Source organism: Hyposmocoma kahamanoa, unplaced genomic scaffold (assembly GCF_003589595.1).
Source record: "Hyposmocoma kahamanoa isolate Upper Pololo Valley unplaced genomic scaffold, ASM358959v1 86, whole genome shotgun sequence".
Classification (NCBI taxonomy): Eukaryota; Metazoa; Arthropoda; class Insecta; order Lepidoptera; family Cosmopterigidae; genus Hyposmocoma; species Hyposmocoma kahamanoa.
The window spans coordinates 13,947,635-13,966,195 of record NW_020654289.1 but is presented as its reverse complement, the minus strand read 5'-3'; the positions used below and the strand labels follow the sequence as shown (position 1 = coordinate 13,966,195).

Genomic DNA, 18,561 nt, shown 5'->3' with positions numbered 1-18,561 from the left:
TTTTTTTCTACATAGAAAATGATGGGAACTATACTGTAAGTAACCCACGCACATTAGATTTTCGTATATTTTGAGATAAAAAATAAAATGTATATTTGTCCATACAAAAATTTTTTTTTCTCTGAATCTATCAACTTTTCAAGAAATCATACAAGAATAAAAGTTGTTAGGAATGTTATTATATATCACATAAAAAAAATTTGCTCGATACTCTACAAGTTATTCCTATGTCCAAGAATTATCAATTTGGGCCCACTGTGTGGCGTTCCGATATGACCCTTTGGGACCAATGCAATATCTGCGATATCATACTTCTTGGAATTACAAATAAAATTAAAAAATATTATTTCGCACGTTCGGTGTTCTCAGCCTAAAATCACCGTAGCCATTGTTTTTTCTCGCTTCTTACACCCAGTAACATTGAAATATGAATAATTTTAAGCTAAACTATCAATATGTCTAAATGGCATTAGAATAGACAAAGTAGTGTTCTAGTTATTATTTAGAGGATGGAAACGTTGTGAGTTGCGATTGTTTTTTTTTTACAATGTATTTATGTACGACTCCAGGTGCATATCCATTTTGAGGTAAAATATAGCGCCATCTAGTTGACGTGTTTGTTATCACTAGAAGCAGATTTGATAGAATCAATGTGTCAATGTAAAATAACGTTACAAAATAGCTATTTGGTAATCGTCGCGACATCTAGTGTACCAATAGGTACTAAATACCCGGCTACGCTATCTTGTATGACGATTAGCAGTCCTCTTGAGTTATTGGTCCATGGTAATGTGCAATCCTTCCTAAATCAAATAACTAGTCTTACTTTTTTTATGAATAAATGAAGTGATTTATCTTTTTTAAATAGACATGTAAATGAAAATACATTAAAAAAAGTATTTTATAGTATTTTGTAGCATAAGTGATTTGGCTACCAAATGAAATGATTTAATTTTTAGTAACAGTACGCTCAGAAGAAAGTAATGGCATTTTTACTGCAAAATCGGCGGCCACACCCAAATACCGGTTCAGTAAACCTGCTGAACATTATTCATTTATTTATTTCAGGCCACATGACCCATATAATTATATACCTTAAGGAGTAACATGAATACAATATAATAAAACACTATTTGTAACTAATCTACATGAATTGCACTTGTCGGTGACATGTGGTGCAATCTGGTGTTAGGTAACCCGCTGCGGAGTCGCCGATATATGCCACCCTTCAGCCAAAATTCTTCCTTCATGAAGGTCGACAGATGTCACACACAGATATTACAGAGGCCAGTACTCTCACCACAAACAAATTGAAATTCACATTGTGGCCATCTGCCTCTGTAGTTTTACTAGTTCAGAGACAGGCACACGGGGATTACTTTTTCCCTTAGTAGATTGCCGCCGCTCGTGTTTCAAAGTGGCGGGTCGGGTACTTAAAGCGGCTACAGCGGCGTAAGCACGTGTAGGGGTTAACGTGCGTACGCGTGACGTTTCCGTCGAGACGGAGGGGCGGGCAGCGGAGCGCGGTACATCACGCGCGGTGGCAACAGCGATCGGTGCATTCGAATGTGCCGCCTCGACACTGCAAATGGATGCATTTTGCGCCTCACGACGCATGTTTACAGTAGAGGCTTCTGGCTACCTACACACCGAGGCAGCGTCGCTTAACAACGCAACTTGGGCATGCAGCTCACTTAGGGTGTTATATGAAGCCTGTAATTTACATTGTAATTTGGCTTGGCTTGACTTCAAGGACGTAATGTCCTTCAGCAGCCTAGTGACATCAACTCGGTCAAATGTGACTGGGGCAGCTTGTGCAACTCCTTCGCCACGAATGTGGGCACGTCGTCAGGATCAGTCTCCTTTAGGAGTGTGATGATATCCTGGAGACACTTCACGCCTACATCCCTCCGGCTAGAAGGCATCTGTTCGGCTTTACCGAGGCTCTGGAACAACAGCATCTTGCCATTGCAAATCTCATCCTCATTGAAATTCGATTTGCTGATCTGCACAATGCTGACTTCGCGCATGGTGTCGATGGCGTGTTGAATAAACGCCAGGAGCATTGGCAATGAGTTGCTGGAAACCCATTGTCAATTACGGGCAGCGGCCTGTGCCGCGCGAGACGCGAGTTTATAGTGAATAGTTAACTCACTGCGTAGTGGAGTGTCCGTTTCCGAACGCGCATTGTGTTGTACTGATTATTAATATTGAACATAAACAATTATTCAACCCACACCTTGTAGTTATAAGTGCAGTTATATATGAACACAAGTGTTGAAGTATACAAGTAATCATTATTGCTGCAGCCATATCAGAAAAGCGTCATATTAAGTTTTAATAGCAGCTGATTACAATTGAATCACATAGAGACATTTGTAATTTATCTTGAATACATTGTATTCTATTTAAGAATCACTGAATGATTAGCTATTTTAGCAAAAAATGGAACTTTCATTTTGATCCAATTCATCTATATTCGGCAGTGGACGTATTTCAGCTGAAATGATGATTACTTACAAGATATCTATAAAAAGTGTCAAAAGGATTGGGTTGGGGAAAGGATAGACTGAACCAAAGGCACTAAGCGAACAGGACAGATTTTTTTTTAAAGTACCATTGAAAGAATAAAATTTGAAAAATCTGTAGACAGTCTAAGTTCTGGCCTCTTATTTATTGAACATATTTATGGGGATGATTCTTAGTAGGAAAAAGTGCTTATTATAACATAACATTAATCACAGTTTATAACAAAATAAAAATTTCATTCAATTTTCCATCTGCTTCAGTCCAACAAAAGGGATCTACACTACCTTAATTGTCATTGTAGTAGCAATATATGTACTTTTACAATATTAAGAGTAGTAAAGTGATTATCAATTATATTATAACACTACAATGTAATTTCCACCAGTGAGTGAAATCTCACTTCACTAATGAGTGAATAAAGGGAGAAAGACTCATGTGTAACATAACAAAATATATAAGAACATTTGAAAATTTATTTGTCAGGTTTGCAGTATTTGGGGGAGCATTGACAGTGATGGGGGGTTGTATGGTTATGGAGATGGGTGCCCCAAGACGTGATGAGAATGGTGCTATAATTGAGGATGAGTTTTCCCCCATGCCAATTGTACTACAATATCTGAGACGGACCTGGAAAGAGCTCACTTTTTATGAAAAGGTAACAATAATTATCATATTACGGCGATTAAAATCAATCAGATTACAAGTTTGTCTATTAGGGAAATATTAAAAAAAATTATTGTTTTAAATAAGAGGAAAAAAGAGAAAACATGAATCGTGTTGCTGTCGCTTTAAACATAAATTAAGAGCTTATGTAAATTGTAGATAATTTTATTAATAGTTTATTTTGATCTCAAATTCTCCAGATGATCAAAGAACCATCTCGTGAAAAGTTGCTGCCTGACCCTCTTCCAGCACCATACCAACCAACATACACATTAGTGTTAGAGTTTACTGATATTTTAGTACATCCAGATTGGTCCTATCAGACTGGATGGAGGTGAGTATTTATCCATTGCATCTATAAGTATAGCATTCCATTATCTGTAGGATATAGGAGAGGAATATTTATAACCAATTCTTGTTTAAGCATGGAACAGTCTAAATATTATCTGTCAAGTAACAAACCTACTTTAGCGAAACACCACATAAATGAACTCATATTAATTATAGGTTTAAGAAACGTCCAGGAGTAGACCAGTTTTTACAACAAGTGGCAAATTCTGATTATGAGGTGGTGATCTTCACATCAGAAAATGCCTTCATGATATGGCCAGTGATAGACAAATTGGATCCTGAGAACAAATTTATAGCTTACAGATTATTCAGGGACTCAACACACTTCATTGATGGTGTGCATGTCAAGAATTTGGATGGATTAAATAGAGATCTGTCAAAGGTAGTGTAGGCTTTGCTACTTATTGGCTTTGTAAATAAGTTTGCTGTCATAATGTTTCATGTATGATATTGTTCCACATAGAGCTGGCATGGACAGCGTTCTTTATTCCAGTGGGACCATGCTCAAGTTTTTTTTTTATTTGACTAGTCCATTTAGTCCGTTCTAGTTGCAAAAAATTAGATTTAGTTTTTCCGCCGGGCGCCGTTTCTAAGTTATAAGTGTGTTCTACACAAATTACGTATATATATATGAGTTCCGAGACTAACGCTAGAGATAATAAATCTGTTGAATCTTCTAAACTTAGCAGCGGCTAAATCTAGTTTGTTACGATTAGAACTGACTAAATCACTTATTCCCAGTCGTCACTACTGGCGTTATTCCCACTGACGACAAATGGGGAAAATAATCCCATATGTTGCCAGGTGGTGACAAACGGGATAAAAAAATGACACTTGTTGCCAGTAGCGAGAAATAAAAATTTAAAAATCCCAGGCTCTGTATTTTTGTCATTAAACTCGAATTTTATTTTATTCCCTTTCGATGACGACAGTAAACAAACGCTAGCATTAATTGGGATTTTTTTATCCCATTCGTTATTGACAACTTACGGCATTCCTTGCGGCGCAAAATGAATAGTATAAGAGAAAAATCGAACTACTAGAAAACCAGGTAACGGATGACAAATGTTACATCACCATTCTAGAAACTAAGATAGAGGATATACAAATGAGTTGTCGTAAGGCTAATTTTGAAATAAAAAACGTACCAAAAACGTATGCTGGGACGAAAGATGACCTTATTGACATGGTTTTGTGTCTCTCAAAGCACAGACTGCAAAATAACTAAGTCAAGATATAAGGGATATTTATAGAGGACGAGGAAATAGATCTGACAAATCAAACACACCTATTATTGTTGAAACCGGCTCAGCTCTTCTCGAGACTGCTGTATTGAAAATGGGGAAAGCGTTTAACATAAAACAAGACCAAACAAGTGAACCATATGCCACCCTCCATAACTCATCAACACAAGTTAACACATTTGTAATAACATAAATAAATACATAAAATATGTAAGAAAGGAAGCAGTTCCCATTATAACACCTCTGTTTCCGGAAAGGTGCTGTCCCTGCACAACTTAAACTTTCAATTATTACCCCAGTACACAAGGGTGGGGATGGAGACGACGTCAACAACTATAGGCCAATCTCAGTTTTACCAGTTATATCTAAAATATTAGAAAAATTAATAAATATTAGACTACAAAATTTTCTTAATCGTTACAATATATTATCCTTATCAATTCGGTTTTGAACCTGAACCTTGATTTAGGAAGGAAATGTGTAACAGTCTGGACTTGAAAAAAGCCTTTGATACCGTCTCCATCCCAATTCTTTTAAGTAACTTGAGAAAATTGGAATCACAGGAACACCGCTAATTCTCCTTAAAGATTATCTTTCTGACAGGAAGCAAAGAGTTAAAATTGAACAGTATACTAGTGATGATATGGAAGTAACATACGGTGTTCCTCAAGGAAGCGTTTTGGGTCGTACACTATCCTAGTATATATTAACGACCTTTGTAACTTAAATGTAGAAAATGCAAAAATCATTTCCTACGCTGACGATACAGCTGTTTTTTCTCGGGTGATTCTTGGGAGGAAGTGAAAATTGGTGTTGAGAAAGGGATGGCTCTAATAAGCAACTGGCTGGAAAATAATTTCCTGAAATTAAACACCTCAAAGACTAACTATATATGCTTTAGTTTAAATAGTCGTACTCAACCTGAGGAAGGTTTTACCATTAAAATTCGTATTAGTGATGACATACACAACAAAACCTGCAATAGCCAGAAACTAGAAAAGGTTGTAAGTGCAAGGTACCTGGGTATAATCGTGGATCAGAAATTGTCTTGGCATGCTTGCCCATCTTGAACACGTTACTGGGAGAGTTCAAAAACTAATTTGGTTATACAGGGCGCTGAGGCGGATTGTTCCAAGAAAAATGACTAACGATATTCAATATTCATCAAAAAATCTTTTAAATGAAATATACGTTGCCTTGGTGCAGTCTGTTTTGGTATACTGTGTCTCGGTTTGGGGCGGCGCGTCAAAGACAAAATCTGTAGAGGTTGAGAGGCCAAACAAGCTTTGATCAAAGTCATGTATTTTAAAATGATGGATTACTCAACTTATAATATTTATCTCTTAAGCAATCTTCTGTCAGTCAGAAAGCTGTATATATTGCAAATAGTTCTTAAAATGCATAAAACATTACCATATGACACAAATATAGAAAATAAAAGAAGGAAGGATTATGTAGCACAGGTTCCTAACACTAAATCAACATTTGCTGGTACGCAGTACAGTAGACGCTCAGCTTTTATATCATAAAATTAATAAACAATTACATATATTAAAAAAAATATTATGAATGCAAAAACATATTATATAAGTGGTTACTTAAGTATGAGGAAGTAGAGACGCTTCTGAAATCCATACAGTAGTATTCTCAAATATACACTCATACACATTCACACACATATACCTGTACACTCACATTAAATATTACACATACAACTCAAAATACACTACGTGTCTTGGTTCTGTATTTTCTTAATAGATAATAAATATTAAACCTCATAAATATAAAAAGTTATTTTAGCTAAGTTAAAAACTTATATTCAAATTAATCCAAATGAATTTAAGTTTTGAAATGTGTAAATATTTTAAATAAAATAAGTTTATACATTGGAAAGCTATGGTTATGGAAGAGCGGAGTCCCCTATCACGGGCATTGCTATGCTTAAAAGGAGACTCCTGATACTAATATTGTAAAAAAATGTAAACAGTTATTGAAATAAACCATCATTATTATTATAACTCCTGGGATTTTTAAATCCTATTTGTCACCACCTGGCAACATATGCGATTATTTTTCCCATTTGTCACCAGCGGGAACAAAGCCAGTGGTGACGATTGAGAATAAGAGGACTAAATCACGACTATGCAATCAGATCTGAGCTAGGTGCTGTGATTTTTGAAATTGAGAAATAGTACTGTTTGAAATGAGCTTATTCCAGTGTGAATAGTGAAACATCCTTATAACTTTGAAACTGCGGACCGATTAATTCTAGATTTTTGCGACTTATAGAACAGACTAAATAACAACTTAACTGACTTATCTAATTTAAAAATTTCGATCATTGTCACGCTGGAATAACGGACACGTGTCGACAGATCTTTACTGAGCAGACAGTATAGTGTGTATGCTAGTTTTTAAAAACCTAATTTAAATCCACGCTGTTAACTTGTCAGGTGATAGTAGTAGATTGGAACAAGCAGGCGACGAAATTTCACCCACAAAACGCGCTCATATTGAAGAAATGGAAGGGCGCTGACGACGATACGGCACTGTTGGACCTCGCCAATTTATTACAGAGTAAGATTTTAGCAAAAAACTAAGAGTTCTTTGTAAAATGGTGTTAACATGAATTTCATAAAATCATAAAGGTTTTTTAAGACTGTTCTGGTATTCAATGGTTGTTATTTAATAATAAACGTTAAATTCTTAATTTCAAAACAAAGAATCGTTTATAATTAACTAAAAATCATTGTAAACAGGAATTATTATGGAAATGTTGAACATTCTTACATTTTTCTTGTTAGAAATACATGTCCAAATAAACAAAAGTAACTACAATAATCAATTAATTAAAAATTTCAGCGATAGCGATGTCAAACGTATTAGATGTGCGTGAAGTTCTTACATACTACAGCCAGTTTGACGACCCCATAGCAGCGTTCCGCGAGAACCAACGGAAACTTATGGAGCAAATGGAAGAGAAGGAGAAAGAGAACAAAACTAACAACCCTCCGATCGCCAGCAGCTGGATCCGCAGCTTTACAAGACGTTAGCATCGTGAGTGGTTCACACGAGAACTCACAATTTTATAAAAAGGGTTAAAATCAGCATGGTCACCAGAGGGCAATACTCGCTAACTACTCGTATATTGTGAATTATGGCGGGTAAAAGCATGTATAAGGACAAACAGATGTCGCTTTTGAAATGTCTATGTGTTGTAGTTACAATTCAATTAGATAGATGTTGTAGTTACAACTCAATTAGGTAGATGAACTGATACAATTCCTGTTTGCGATTTCTAGATGGAGCCATTTAATATTGTTAGTAGTTAGTATCACGCCCTTTGGTGCTTCTCGTTTTTAGCTCTTGGTGACAACAGTTATCGAGACTTACGCTGGATCAGAGCAAATATCTTAACAAAACTAAGTAGGTGTACGAATATGTGGCGCGCTTGGAAATCTATGAATTTATCTTGTATTATTTGATAATATGGTTTAAGATATTTGCACAGATCTATGTAGAGATAAGGGATAGATCATATTTGTCGGTATTGCCTTTATTTAACATTTAGTATAGACGTCATGCTGACAAAAGACAATATTGGTCATCCCTAATTATTTCTGATAGCGTTACAGCTAAATAGAAAATTTATTGTAAAGATCTTGTAGACAACAATAGTGTAATAAACTCGATAGAACCAATAATTAATTTCTAGGCATTATATGTATTTCAATTGAAACTTTAAACATTATGAATTCTATGAAATCTGCTCGTAGTAGTCACTATTCACTATATTTTCGAATTCTATTTAGCCATGTTTTAATTTTCTTCATCTTTTGTTTATCGAAGTACTCGTTTTTTATTACTGTTTTCCTGTAGTAAAACATTCTTATATTTTAATTAAAACCCAAAATTGCTGCTCATGCATTGTCACTGTGGACTTTCAGAGTTTTGTTTCTAACTGTCCATTTACAGCTTGTTTTATGATAGTATTTAGGTGAGGGAAAGAAATAACATCTAAAAGGCATGATGTTGACTATCCTAATGTGGTACTTTCAGTTTTTGTGGAGGACGAAGATGATGCGGAAGGATAGATAGGAACACCTGTTTACATACTGTTAACTGTTAATTTAAGATTTTGTGTCTACCTTTCGCTCGCATTTATGTAATAATTTTTCATGTTATGACATTGTGCTATGGAACTTATCACATTTGCAACTATAAAATTTATCATTTGCTGATTCTCAGTGTGTTATGTTTGGATGGTGTTTAAAAGCTGGCTGTAATTTTGAATATTGTTGTAACTGCCATAAAATAAGTAATTTAATGTACTTAGACCATGTTTAAACTTACAGCTACAAATGTTATTGTCGTGTTCTATGAATTAATCTTAATAAGATGTTTGTGTATATGCATATAGGTTGTATGCGAGTGCGTATGCGGATTTGAAGTCATTATAGATAGAAAATATAGATGTTTATCAATATTCATTGGCATTTTAATTATTCGCTGTCTGAGTAATGTAAATTTAAAGCTAATGATGACTCTTCTATAGTGGTTTCAGTTGGAATTTGGCTTAAAGCATTGGTCCATACATCTAAGAGACCACTATCTAATTCTTTGTTTGAAAAAGACTCACAAATTTCCTTTTCATCAAATTTCTGTTCGCATAACTTATTTTCAATAAATTTGTGATAGTCTGGCACTTTCTTTAGACATTTCCAAGTGTCTGATATGTCTTCTATAGATGTGACTTCAAATGTTTTCTTCTCTAGTTTATAACCCTTGCACCATTCATTTAGTTCTTGGATACTATTATCATCTATAAATGTCTCCATATGTTCAGGAAACAGTATGTGCGAGGATATGTCACCTAAGGAATTTTGCATCAAAATAATATAGTTTTCACCTTGTTCCATTATTACACTTCCAGTTATTGCTGTGGAAAGCCTGCCATCTATCGGATTATACATATCCAGGCAAAGTGCCTGCTGTCGTGCTTCATGAAGTGAATTCAATATGCTGGGCGGTCGATACGGAAGTACTACAGCTTTTATTTCCGTTCCCATTGTTATATGATCAGTGTAATTTACAACAACACAAGTATCCTCACACCACTGACTGCTTAAACAGATTAATTCTTTATTGAATTCAAAATGGCATGTTGTTATGTATATTGGTATACATTGCATTCCATGTGTCCACCTTTGTACTGGCTTAAACTTTTTAATAAATCGAATATCCATTAGGAAAAGATGGTGATCTGTACCAAAATATAATGATGAGGCTCCTTCAGGCTGATGTGCAGCAGAGATATCATTACATCCGACTTCATCTGTAATTTCTCTGAGTGCATTCCATGTTTTAATTGTGGAATTTGTTCTTTTATCATACATAACCACTGAATTCCTTGTTACGTGAGTGTATGTGGTACGGTCAGAACTAAACACAGTGTTCCAATTGTCTACAAATGAGGGAATGTTGTATTCAAATTTTATAGATCTTCCAGTCAATCTATCTAAATTAACAATAGTCAATTTGGAATTCAACATAGTAACATACAAAATATTCTTGTGGTACTTGTCAAAGGATATGCTTGTAAATGGAAATTCTGACTCCATAACTTTGATTTGGTTGAATTCTATAATATTGTTTGAGTTCAGAAGTTTTAATATGAATATTTTGTATTTTGTTCTCAAAGCAACAATGTTTTCTCTAGAGCAGATGGTCTCAAGTATGTTGTTGCCTACTCCACAGGTAAAAATTGCTGCATGGGTGGAGTTCACTTTTATATCATTTTTGGAGAACAATGTTATATCTGAAAATAATGACGCAATTAAATTATTAATATAGATCTATGACATACATTATAGATATGTATATGAAAAGTGCAAAATGTTTGCTTTAAAGATCAAATAGTTTACACAATTGGAAATACTTACACACATTACTAAATTCACTATGCAACAAGTAATTCACCCAGTCAATGCAAATTACGTGTAAATTACCATTACCAGCATAATACCAGTTGTATGAGCTGTCAAAGTATGGATCTGGATTATTGTCTAAATGGGCTGCCATGTTTACTAAATGTTTTGGGCAATGAACCACTTGGTCATTGAGTTTTTCATACTTTTGCAACATATTACTGTGAGCTGAAACATTAAAGTTGCTAAGTTATTAAAGTGTGCTTGCTTTTTAACAAATCAACATATTCAAATTTGTGTGATTATAAAACTGCTCCAAAGCCATAACCTACCACAGTAGATCACACAAGAGCTGTTTTAAGAACCAATATGAATTCATCACTTTAACTGATTTGTTGCCATCATTGCTTCATATTCTGTATATTACTAGGAGGACTGTTGATTTTTATGCTTTCTGTATAGTAGGCAACTATACAGAAAGCATAAAAATCAATCCATAGAGAAGTATCAACAATGTATTGACAACATTAAATTATTTACATGCACACATTTCTGGACATTGCATTGAGACAATACAGTGGACACTAATGTATTATTTTGTAAAGGTGATACAAGTACTGCCCTCGGAACAAAAAAGGCACAACTGTTGTATAAAGTATACACAGTTGTGTCTTTTTTTGTTGAGACCGAGAGCAGAAGAATGTTGACGGGATCAGTCATCAATGATAAGGTATAATTAATTGAATAAAGCAAAGTAACTGCCTTCATGGCCAAACAGTTAACATCCTGGACTGCGACGCAGAGGTTCCGGAGAAATATTAGCTGTAACAAGCACAAGTCCGGATGTGCATGGTACTCCATGCTGCACCTGTGGGATGGCTCTCCTACATACCAACTGGCCACCTTGGATTCAATTAACAATCATGCCAAAGGCTTATAGATGACTTAGAATTGGTGAAGGCAAAGCTGCAGAGCCTTGAACACCGCCGTAAAGTCGCCTGCTTATCGATATTTTACAGGATATATCAAGGAGAGTGTGCAATGGAATTACACGAGTTAATTTTGCCTTCCCCTTTCCATCACCGGGGGACTATATCGTGGATATTCCAGATTCCCGCGAAGCGTTACACTTCCACATTTATATGGCGAATAGCTATGGAGTGGAATTCCCCGTCTGCAGACTCGTTCCCTGAATGTTATAACTTGGGCCTTTTCAAGGCGAGAGTGAAAAGGCATTATTTTGGTGTACATATTCCATCGTCAACCTCATCTTCACTTTCCATCTGGTGAGATGGAGGTCAAATGCACACTTTCATTTTAAAAAATAATATACAAAGTACTGTCCTTAGCGGGTAAAAACAACTTGAAAAGAAAAAGAGCTTTAATTGCAGAAAATCAAAAAATTGTTTACTTACTAGCTGATAGTCGAAGGTTACGACAGTCTCTATTCCAATCACTCTTTACTTTCATATAAATGGTAACTGGGTCAACTTTGTCTATATGTTTAATTTCAGAAATTATTTTTGGCAACAAACTTTTATATGTGAATTGTTCAAAGTAAATTGAATTCAAACCACCATCCCAGTTTTCTGTGAAATCATTTAACGGATGACCAGTAACAGCGAAATGGTAATTGTAATGGTTATCTTTATTTGTTCGTCTTTGTCGCAATGTTTTGGAGTAAAATGAGAAAGCCTGGTTATTTTTGTGCTGTAGGTCATCTAAAATCTTCTTTATAGGAGCTGTGTTATCAATATTGTCTGCTGTAAACTCTGCAGGTGGTTTTTTTCTCTGTAAATATAGAATAAACATTTTTGAACTAAAATAATGACATAATTACTCTGAAATGTGAAAGGTATTAAATTAGTTTCATAATTACAATGACAGAAATTTCGACACCATGAGATTTTTACATACCTTTACGGCTGTGCCCTTTACAACAGTTTCCATAATTATGTGTAGGTTTAGACTATTTCGTTTCCTAACTAATAAAAAATCTTGTAATTTCTGGAGGTACCCAAATACTACCTTGTTGATCCGGTCTCAAAAGGACCGGCTCAGCATCAAAATAGCTGATGTTAAGTTGTATGTTAAGGACCTTTGGTGCCAGTTTTTGAGTCCAATGCGTTGGTACTTCACTTCCTTTTTTATATGAGGTTATTTTAAAGCCGTGCAATATTGGTTGATGATAAACCTTAGGATAGGAATATGGAATTCCATCCTCTAAGTGGTAAACGACACACTAGTGATTTTTTATTCTATTGAGTATCTAAAACCACAAGAGAAAACTACAGAATAAAATATTTTTTATATTTTTAGCTATAACCATGGGTGCACAAACTATACTCCGTCTAACCATAATTTAACTTTTGACATAATATGCAAGCATGCCTCTCCTCCAACCGATACAACTATCCATAGCCAAAAAATGCAATACCATGTCGCTATTCGCGTCGCGACTCATATAGCCACTTGTGCGATCGCGTCGTGAGCGGTTTTTCGAGCACGAGTCAAAAAACACGAGATGACGAGGAAAAATTGCTTATTTTTTAAAACGTTTAAACGCTGTATGTAGCTTTTTGAAAAAAAGCGTACTTTTCTAGGCGCTTATCACTTATGCCACATTCTCACATTCGTGCGAGTGGCGATGCGATACATGAAATACATTATGTAAACGGTCAGTATAGTAGCTCGTTATCAGCAAGTAAGTGAATTTCACTTCCAAAGTAAGTGTCTATCTAGATATATGTGATATGATGTGGCAAGTGATTTTGTAATCAGAAAATGCATAAATTATTTTAAAAACAATTATTTTAGTTTTGTATGAATTTCGATAAAACAAATATGCAACCGAGTGTAAGCCTCATATTTGTAATACATTGCGGCTTTTACTTGGTGCGATATATTTGTGATCCTTTGTTAATAAGCCACGAATGTTGAACGAACGCATTTTGTATAAAGCATTCAGTTTTGTGGTACGGCCGCTTGTACATTTCTTTGGCCAAATTTAACATTTAGTGATAGAGTAACGTTAGGCAACACAGTTCTCGATTCTGATTTTTAAACAAAGGGACGATAATTATTATGACCATAGCAATATCATAAAAATAATCTATAACTCTTTTGTTACAAACTTTAGTAACGTTTCGTTCTTTTTTCAGTTTTGTTGTACCTGTTATCAGTAGTATCTGTAATTTCGATAATTTTTGCAGCACGTTGCATCGAATGTCCGAATATAGTGAGCAAATAATTACATGCATCGCCGGATATGTAGTACGAGTAATAAAAAAATATATATAATCATTATAATGCAAAGAATTAACAGTGCGCTGTTTTTATAAAAATCTGGTGTTTGTCATACGTATGAGTTCGTTAAAAACTTTAAAAAAAATTAAACTCTAACTTTTTTTAAAGTAATCGACATTTTTTTAAAACAAGTAAAACAAAGGACTTAACTATCTTATTCTAGTATTTTTCTACCATATTAATATTACGACTACTTGTAATCAACAAATACTTGAACAAAAATCATTCCATTTAGAATCGATTAATTGATTTAGAGCGAGCGGAAGAAGGTTTCCATCACTAAATAGTTCTTGTGATGTCATAGTGGGTACAAAAAATTTGGCACGCTTGGTTTTCATACAAATTATCATCTCACCCACAGAGCTTAGCTGTTCGGCTACCGAGTACAATACGTAAACTCGCGCGTTGACTCCGTCCACTGATTGATGGCAACGGCGGCGTCTATTATTGTCGGGTGTCAATATTATTTACAATGTACCGGAAAACTTTGAAACGTCATAACGTATTTATTTGCTAAGTATTTAAAAATAACCGAACATGTATTTTTTATTTCTATTATACAGTATGTTCCTTTAAAATGGTCAGTGGTTTTTTTTATCACCCTGTATAGATCTAGTCGCGATTACGAAATTGTTAGCTGCAAAACAAAATATTTGGTAGCTAAATCTTTTAGCTCTTTTAGTAAGAGAACTAGAAAAATAAAAAATTGGAAAAAAAAAACTAAAGCTTAACTTTCAATATAACAAGATGATAATGATTTGATTGATATTGATGACAATTATGTTTTCGATTTATTTTGTGAAATTAAGAAAAATATGTATTTATAAACGCTATCTCATAATTATGTTTTGTTTTTGTATAGCCACTTTAGGCAATTTTACCCAGAATAAATTTATATATTAATTCTTTATTGCACAAATAAATGACATTGAAAATTACAAGTTACACAGGACATATTTATACTAAGGTGAGTTTATCTCTAGAAGAGATCTCTTCTAGCCAACCCTAGCCGTGGTGAATATACTAAGTCTGCAGGACATTATTGTACGGACAACGGCACAACAGATTACATATTTTATTCGAAAATCGCCTACAGTGCAACGAAATAAGATACGTCAATGTGTAGCTTGATGTGCTGCCAATACATTTAATAGATTTCAAATATAAATATAATTATCAATGACGACAATATAAATATGGCTGAGATATAAACCTACATAAACATTACGTACTTATATAAATACATACATACACAATATATATTATTATCAAATAATTTGTATTATTACTTTATATTTATGTTACTGATTAACTTCCGAGTTTAACAGGAAGTGCTCTTTTAATTTGCGTTTGAATGATGCAACCGATGGACTGTCACGAATACTAGCAGGTAATTTATTCTACATACGAGCTGCACTAACTGCAAAAGAATAGTGGTAAAAATTGGAATTGGATTGGGGACATAAGTGTTCTAGTGTCACAGGTTCGTTTTGGGCGAGAAGTGCGGGGTAAGTGAGTAAAACGGGAGCGTAGATAGTGAGGAAGCTGAGTGTAGTCTAGTATTTTGTACAGAAGACAAAGGATGTGCAAATCTCTGCGATGTCGGATAGGGAGCCATTTTAATTTAGATCGAAATTCAGAAATATGGTCATATTTACGCAGACCAAATATAAAACGTATTGCCAGATTCTGTAGACGCTCCAGTTTGTTAAGCAGCTCCTCAGTTGCATCCAAATAACAAACATCAGCATAGTCAAGAAGAGAAAGTAGTAAGGACGCACAAGGACAAGCATGACCTTGGTTTTGAACCGCAAGAAAAATTAAAGCCGCATAAGAGATTTACAAGAAAAGTGTATACGCCGACTAACTTCATTTACCTGTGGTCTCCAGGACAATGTGTGGTCAATTATTAGGCCAAGATTCTTTGTTTTATCTGTATACGTATTTTCGTACTGCGAATCTCCGATTGGGGCGATGCCGATCTTGTCAAATTTGACGCTACCTAAACGCAGGCGTGTCTTTGCTCCACAAAACGGAGTCCCTTTGAGCTGACTCCGATTTTTCGTGATATATCCATACCGATAACCGACTGTCTCCAGTTATTTAGAATGGACCTGTCGTCCAATTTTAATTTCGGCAGATACATGAATCCATGGCCAAAAATGCAGCAAGGAAGCTTGGCATCTTTTCCAGGGTGAGGCGTTACTTTACATCAGGACGGCTCTGCTACATATCAACTGGCCACTTTGGATTCAATTGACAACCGTGCCAAGAGGCTTATAGGTGACTCGGAATTAGTGGAGGCGAAGCTGCAGAGTCTTGAACACCGCCATAAAGTTGCCTGCTTATCGGTATTTTACAGGATTTATCACGGAGAGTGCGATGGAATTACACGATTTAATTCCGCCTTTCCCTTTCCATCACCGCGGGTCTAAGCGGAGCCATGGGTTCCACCCACAGACATATATCTAGATAGACGCCGCAAGCGTACGTACTTTGCGTGCCCAAAGTATCGAACGAACGCACTTTTGTATAATGCATTCAGTTTCGTGGTAAGGGCGCTTGTACATTTCTTTGGCCAAATTTCATATTTAGTGATGTGTACGTTAGGCAACACTGTTCTCGATTCTGATCGTATTTGAAAACAAAGGGACAAAGTTATTATGACCTTAGCAATATCATAAAAATATTCTATAACTCTTTTGTTATAATGTTTCGTTTTTTTTTCAGTGAGCCTTGTTACATTCAACACGTGCAAATGCAATTAATTCAAGGCGACATTACAGTCGCATTGTTTTTAGAAAAATTGCGTCGTTAGAAAATGTGAGTTTTATTTTCACAAGTAAATACACGGTATAAACAAGTATAATTTTCAATGGTACTAAGGACACATAGTAGTATCATTTGTACCATTGATGGTACAAATCAATGGTACGTGGTGGTAATAATGGACACTAAGCCGTTGTAGTACCTGTTATCAGTAGCATCTGTAATTTCGATAATTTTTGCAGCACGTTGCCTCGAATGTCCGAATGTAGTGAGCAAATAATTACACACATCGCCGGATATGTAGTACGAGTAATAAAAAAATATATATAATGCAAAGAATTAACAGTGCGCTTTTTTTACAAAAATCTGGAGTTGGTCATACGTATGAGTTAGTTGCTTTCGAGGACGAAGGTGGTTTAGTTTATCCCACCTAAGATGCTATCCAAGTATGTACATAGAGTAGCAGAGTTAGAAATCCGAGAAATTAGAGTAGCAGAGTTAGAAATCCGAGAAATAAACAAATCACAAAAATTTCACATGAGGCCTTCATTAAGTAAACCTCTTCTGATGAATAAGATTTTACCATATTTTGTCAGCGATAACATTTTCATTTGTCTTGCCATTCATCAATTTGATCAATTACCAAAAGAAAACCATCTAGTAAAATTAATTAAGGCAGTCGCAGTTCATATATTGACGTGCGTTTTCATTATTTAAGTTAATCGATAAAAACATAAGTACAAAAAGATGATAAGATAAGCTCATTTTATTGGAAGGACAATAATTTTAACACGAGTCGATTAAAAATTAAAGTCTTAATTTTTTTCGATTAAAAATTAGTCTTAATTTTTTTCGATTAAAAATTAAAGTCTTAATTTTTTTAAGTAATCAAAATTTTGTACAAACTAAAATTATTCTATTAAGAATCGATTGAACGGATACGCGGCGTATTCGTTCAATAGAGCGAGCGGAACGAGGTTTCCATCACTAAAGAGTGCTTATGACGTCATAGCGGGTACAAAAAATGTGGCACGCTTGGTTTTCATACAAATTGCTGTACTTGCGGCGCGGCATTGACTTACAAATAACTTGCGGCGTCTATCCAGGTATATGTCTGTGGTTCCATCCCTGTCGTGGATATTCCATCCAAAGATTCGCACGAAGCGTTATGCTCACAAATTAGAAAGATATAGTAGGATTATGTTTCCACATTTATATGGTGAACGGCTATGGAGTGGAATTCCCTGCCTGCAGACTTGTTCCCTGACCGTTATAACTTGGGCCTTTTCAAGGCGAGAGTGAAAAGGCATTATTTAGGTGTGTATGCTTTATAGTCGACCTCATCGTCACTTTCCATTAGGTGAGATGAAGGTCAAATGCGTACTTATAATTTATAAAAATAATAATAATAAGCAACCGTGTTCTAACTACACAATAACATAGTATGTTTAATATGATCTTAGAATAATAACGCATAGAAACCTAGCCCGCACACGCTAAGTGAGGCAAGTTAGAAGGTTCCAAACGCGTCCCAGGAGCGCGCGGGCTGTTAGTGCTCAAGGTCATATTGCACCGCGAACAGCTCCAAAATTTTTTGCTAAAAATGACGAAATGTGCGGTAAATGGGTGTAAAAATACAACAGACAAACATAAAATAGACACTAACATCGCATTCCACAAGTAAGTAATGCGTTTCAACTCATATTTTTATGTAAATATTCACATAACAGAAAAATAATTTCGCGGCAACAAGATACGAAAGTGTTGCAAAG

The 18,561-nt window shown here is 35.2% G+C and overlaps 2 protein-coding genes across 4 annotated transcripts in view; one reads left to right on the top strand and one right to left on the bottom strand.

Annotated features, from left to right (window-relative positions):
• LOC113234717 (mitochondrial import inner membrane translocase subunit TIM50-C) overlaps positions 1 to 9,086 on the top strand; it is an 11,237-nt gene extending 2,151 nt beyond the window's left edge. The window contains exons 3-8 of one of the 3 annotated variants that reach the window (XM_026470168.1): positions 3,013 to 3,184; positions 3,393 to 3,526; positions 3,700 to 3,925; positions 7,241 to 7,364; positions 7,650 to 7,844; positions 8,847 to 9,086. In XM_026470168.1, the coding sequence (XP_026325953.1) occupies positions 3,013 to 3,184; positions 3,393 to 3,526; positions 3,700 to 3,925; positions 7,241 to 7,364; positions 7,650 to 7,840 (847 nt within the window). In that variant the 3' untranslated portion in view covers positions 7,841 to 7,844; positions 8,847 to 9,086. Of the gene's footprint in view, positions 1 to 2,249; positions 2,291 to 3,012; positions 3,185 to 3,392; positions 3,527 to 3,699; positions 3,926 to 7,240; positions 7,365 to 7,649 lie in introns of those variants that run through there. The other 2 variants (XM_026470171.1, XM_026470167.1) reach the window with 2 other exon arrangements.
• A 78-nt stretch (positions 9,087 to 9,164) lies between these two features.
• Positions 9,165 to 13,077, bottom strand: LOC113234716. The gene is made up of 4 exons (XM_026470166.1): positions 12,632 to 13,077; positions 12,130 to 12,505; positions 10,730 to 10,942; positions 9,165 to 10,605 (listed from the first exon to the last, which is right to left on the bottom strand). Exons 1-4 carry the CDS (start codon positions 12,662 to 12,664, stop codon positions 9,290 to 9,292), a joined length of 1,938 nt encoding a protein of 645 aa, XP_026325951.1. The 5' UTR covers positions 12,665 to 13,077; the 3' UTR covers positions 9,165 to 9,289.
• Between the last annotated feature and the right edge of the window lie 5,484 nt (positions 13,078 to 18,561).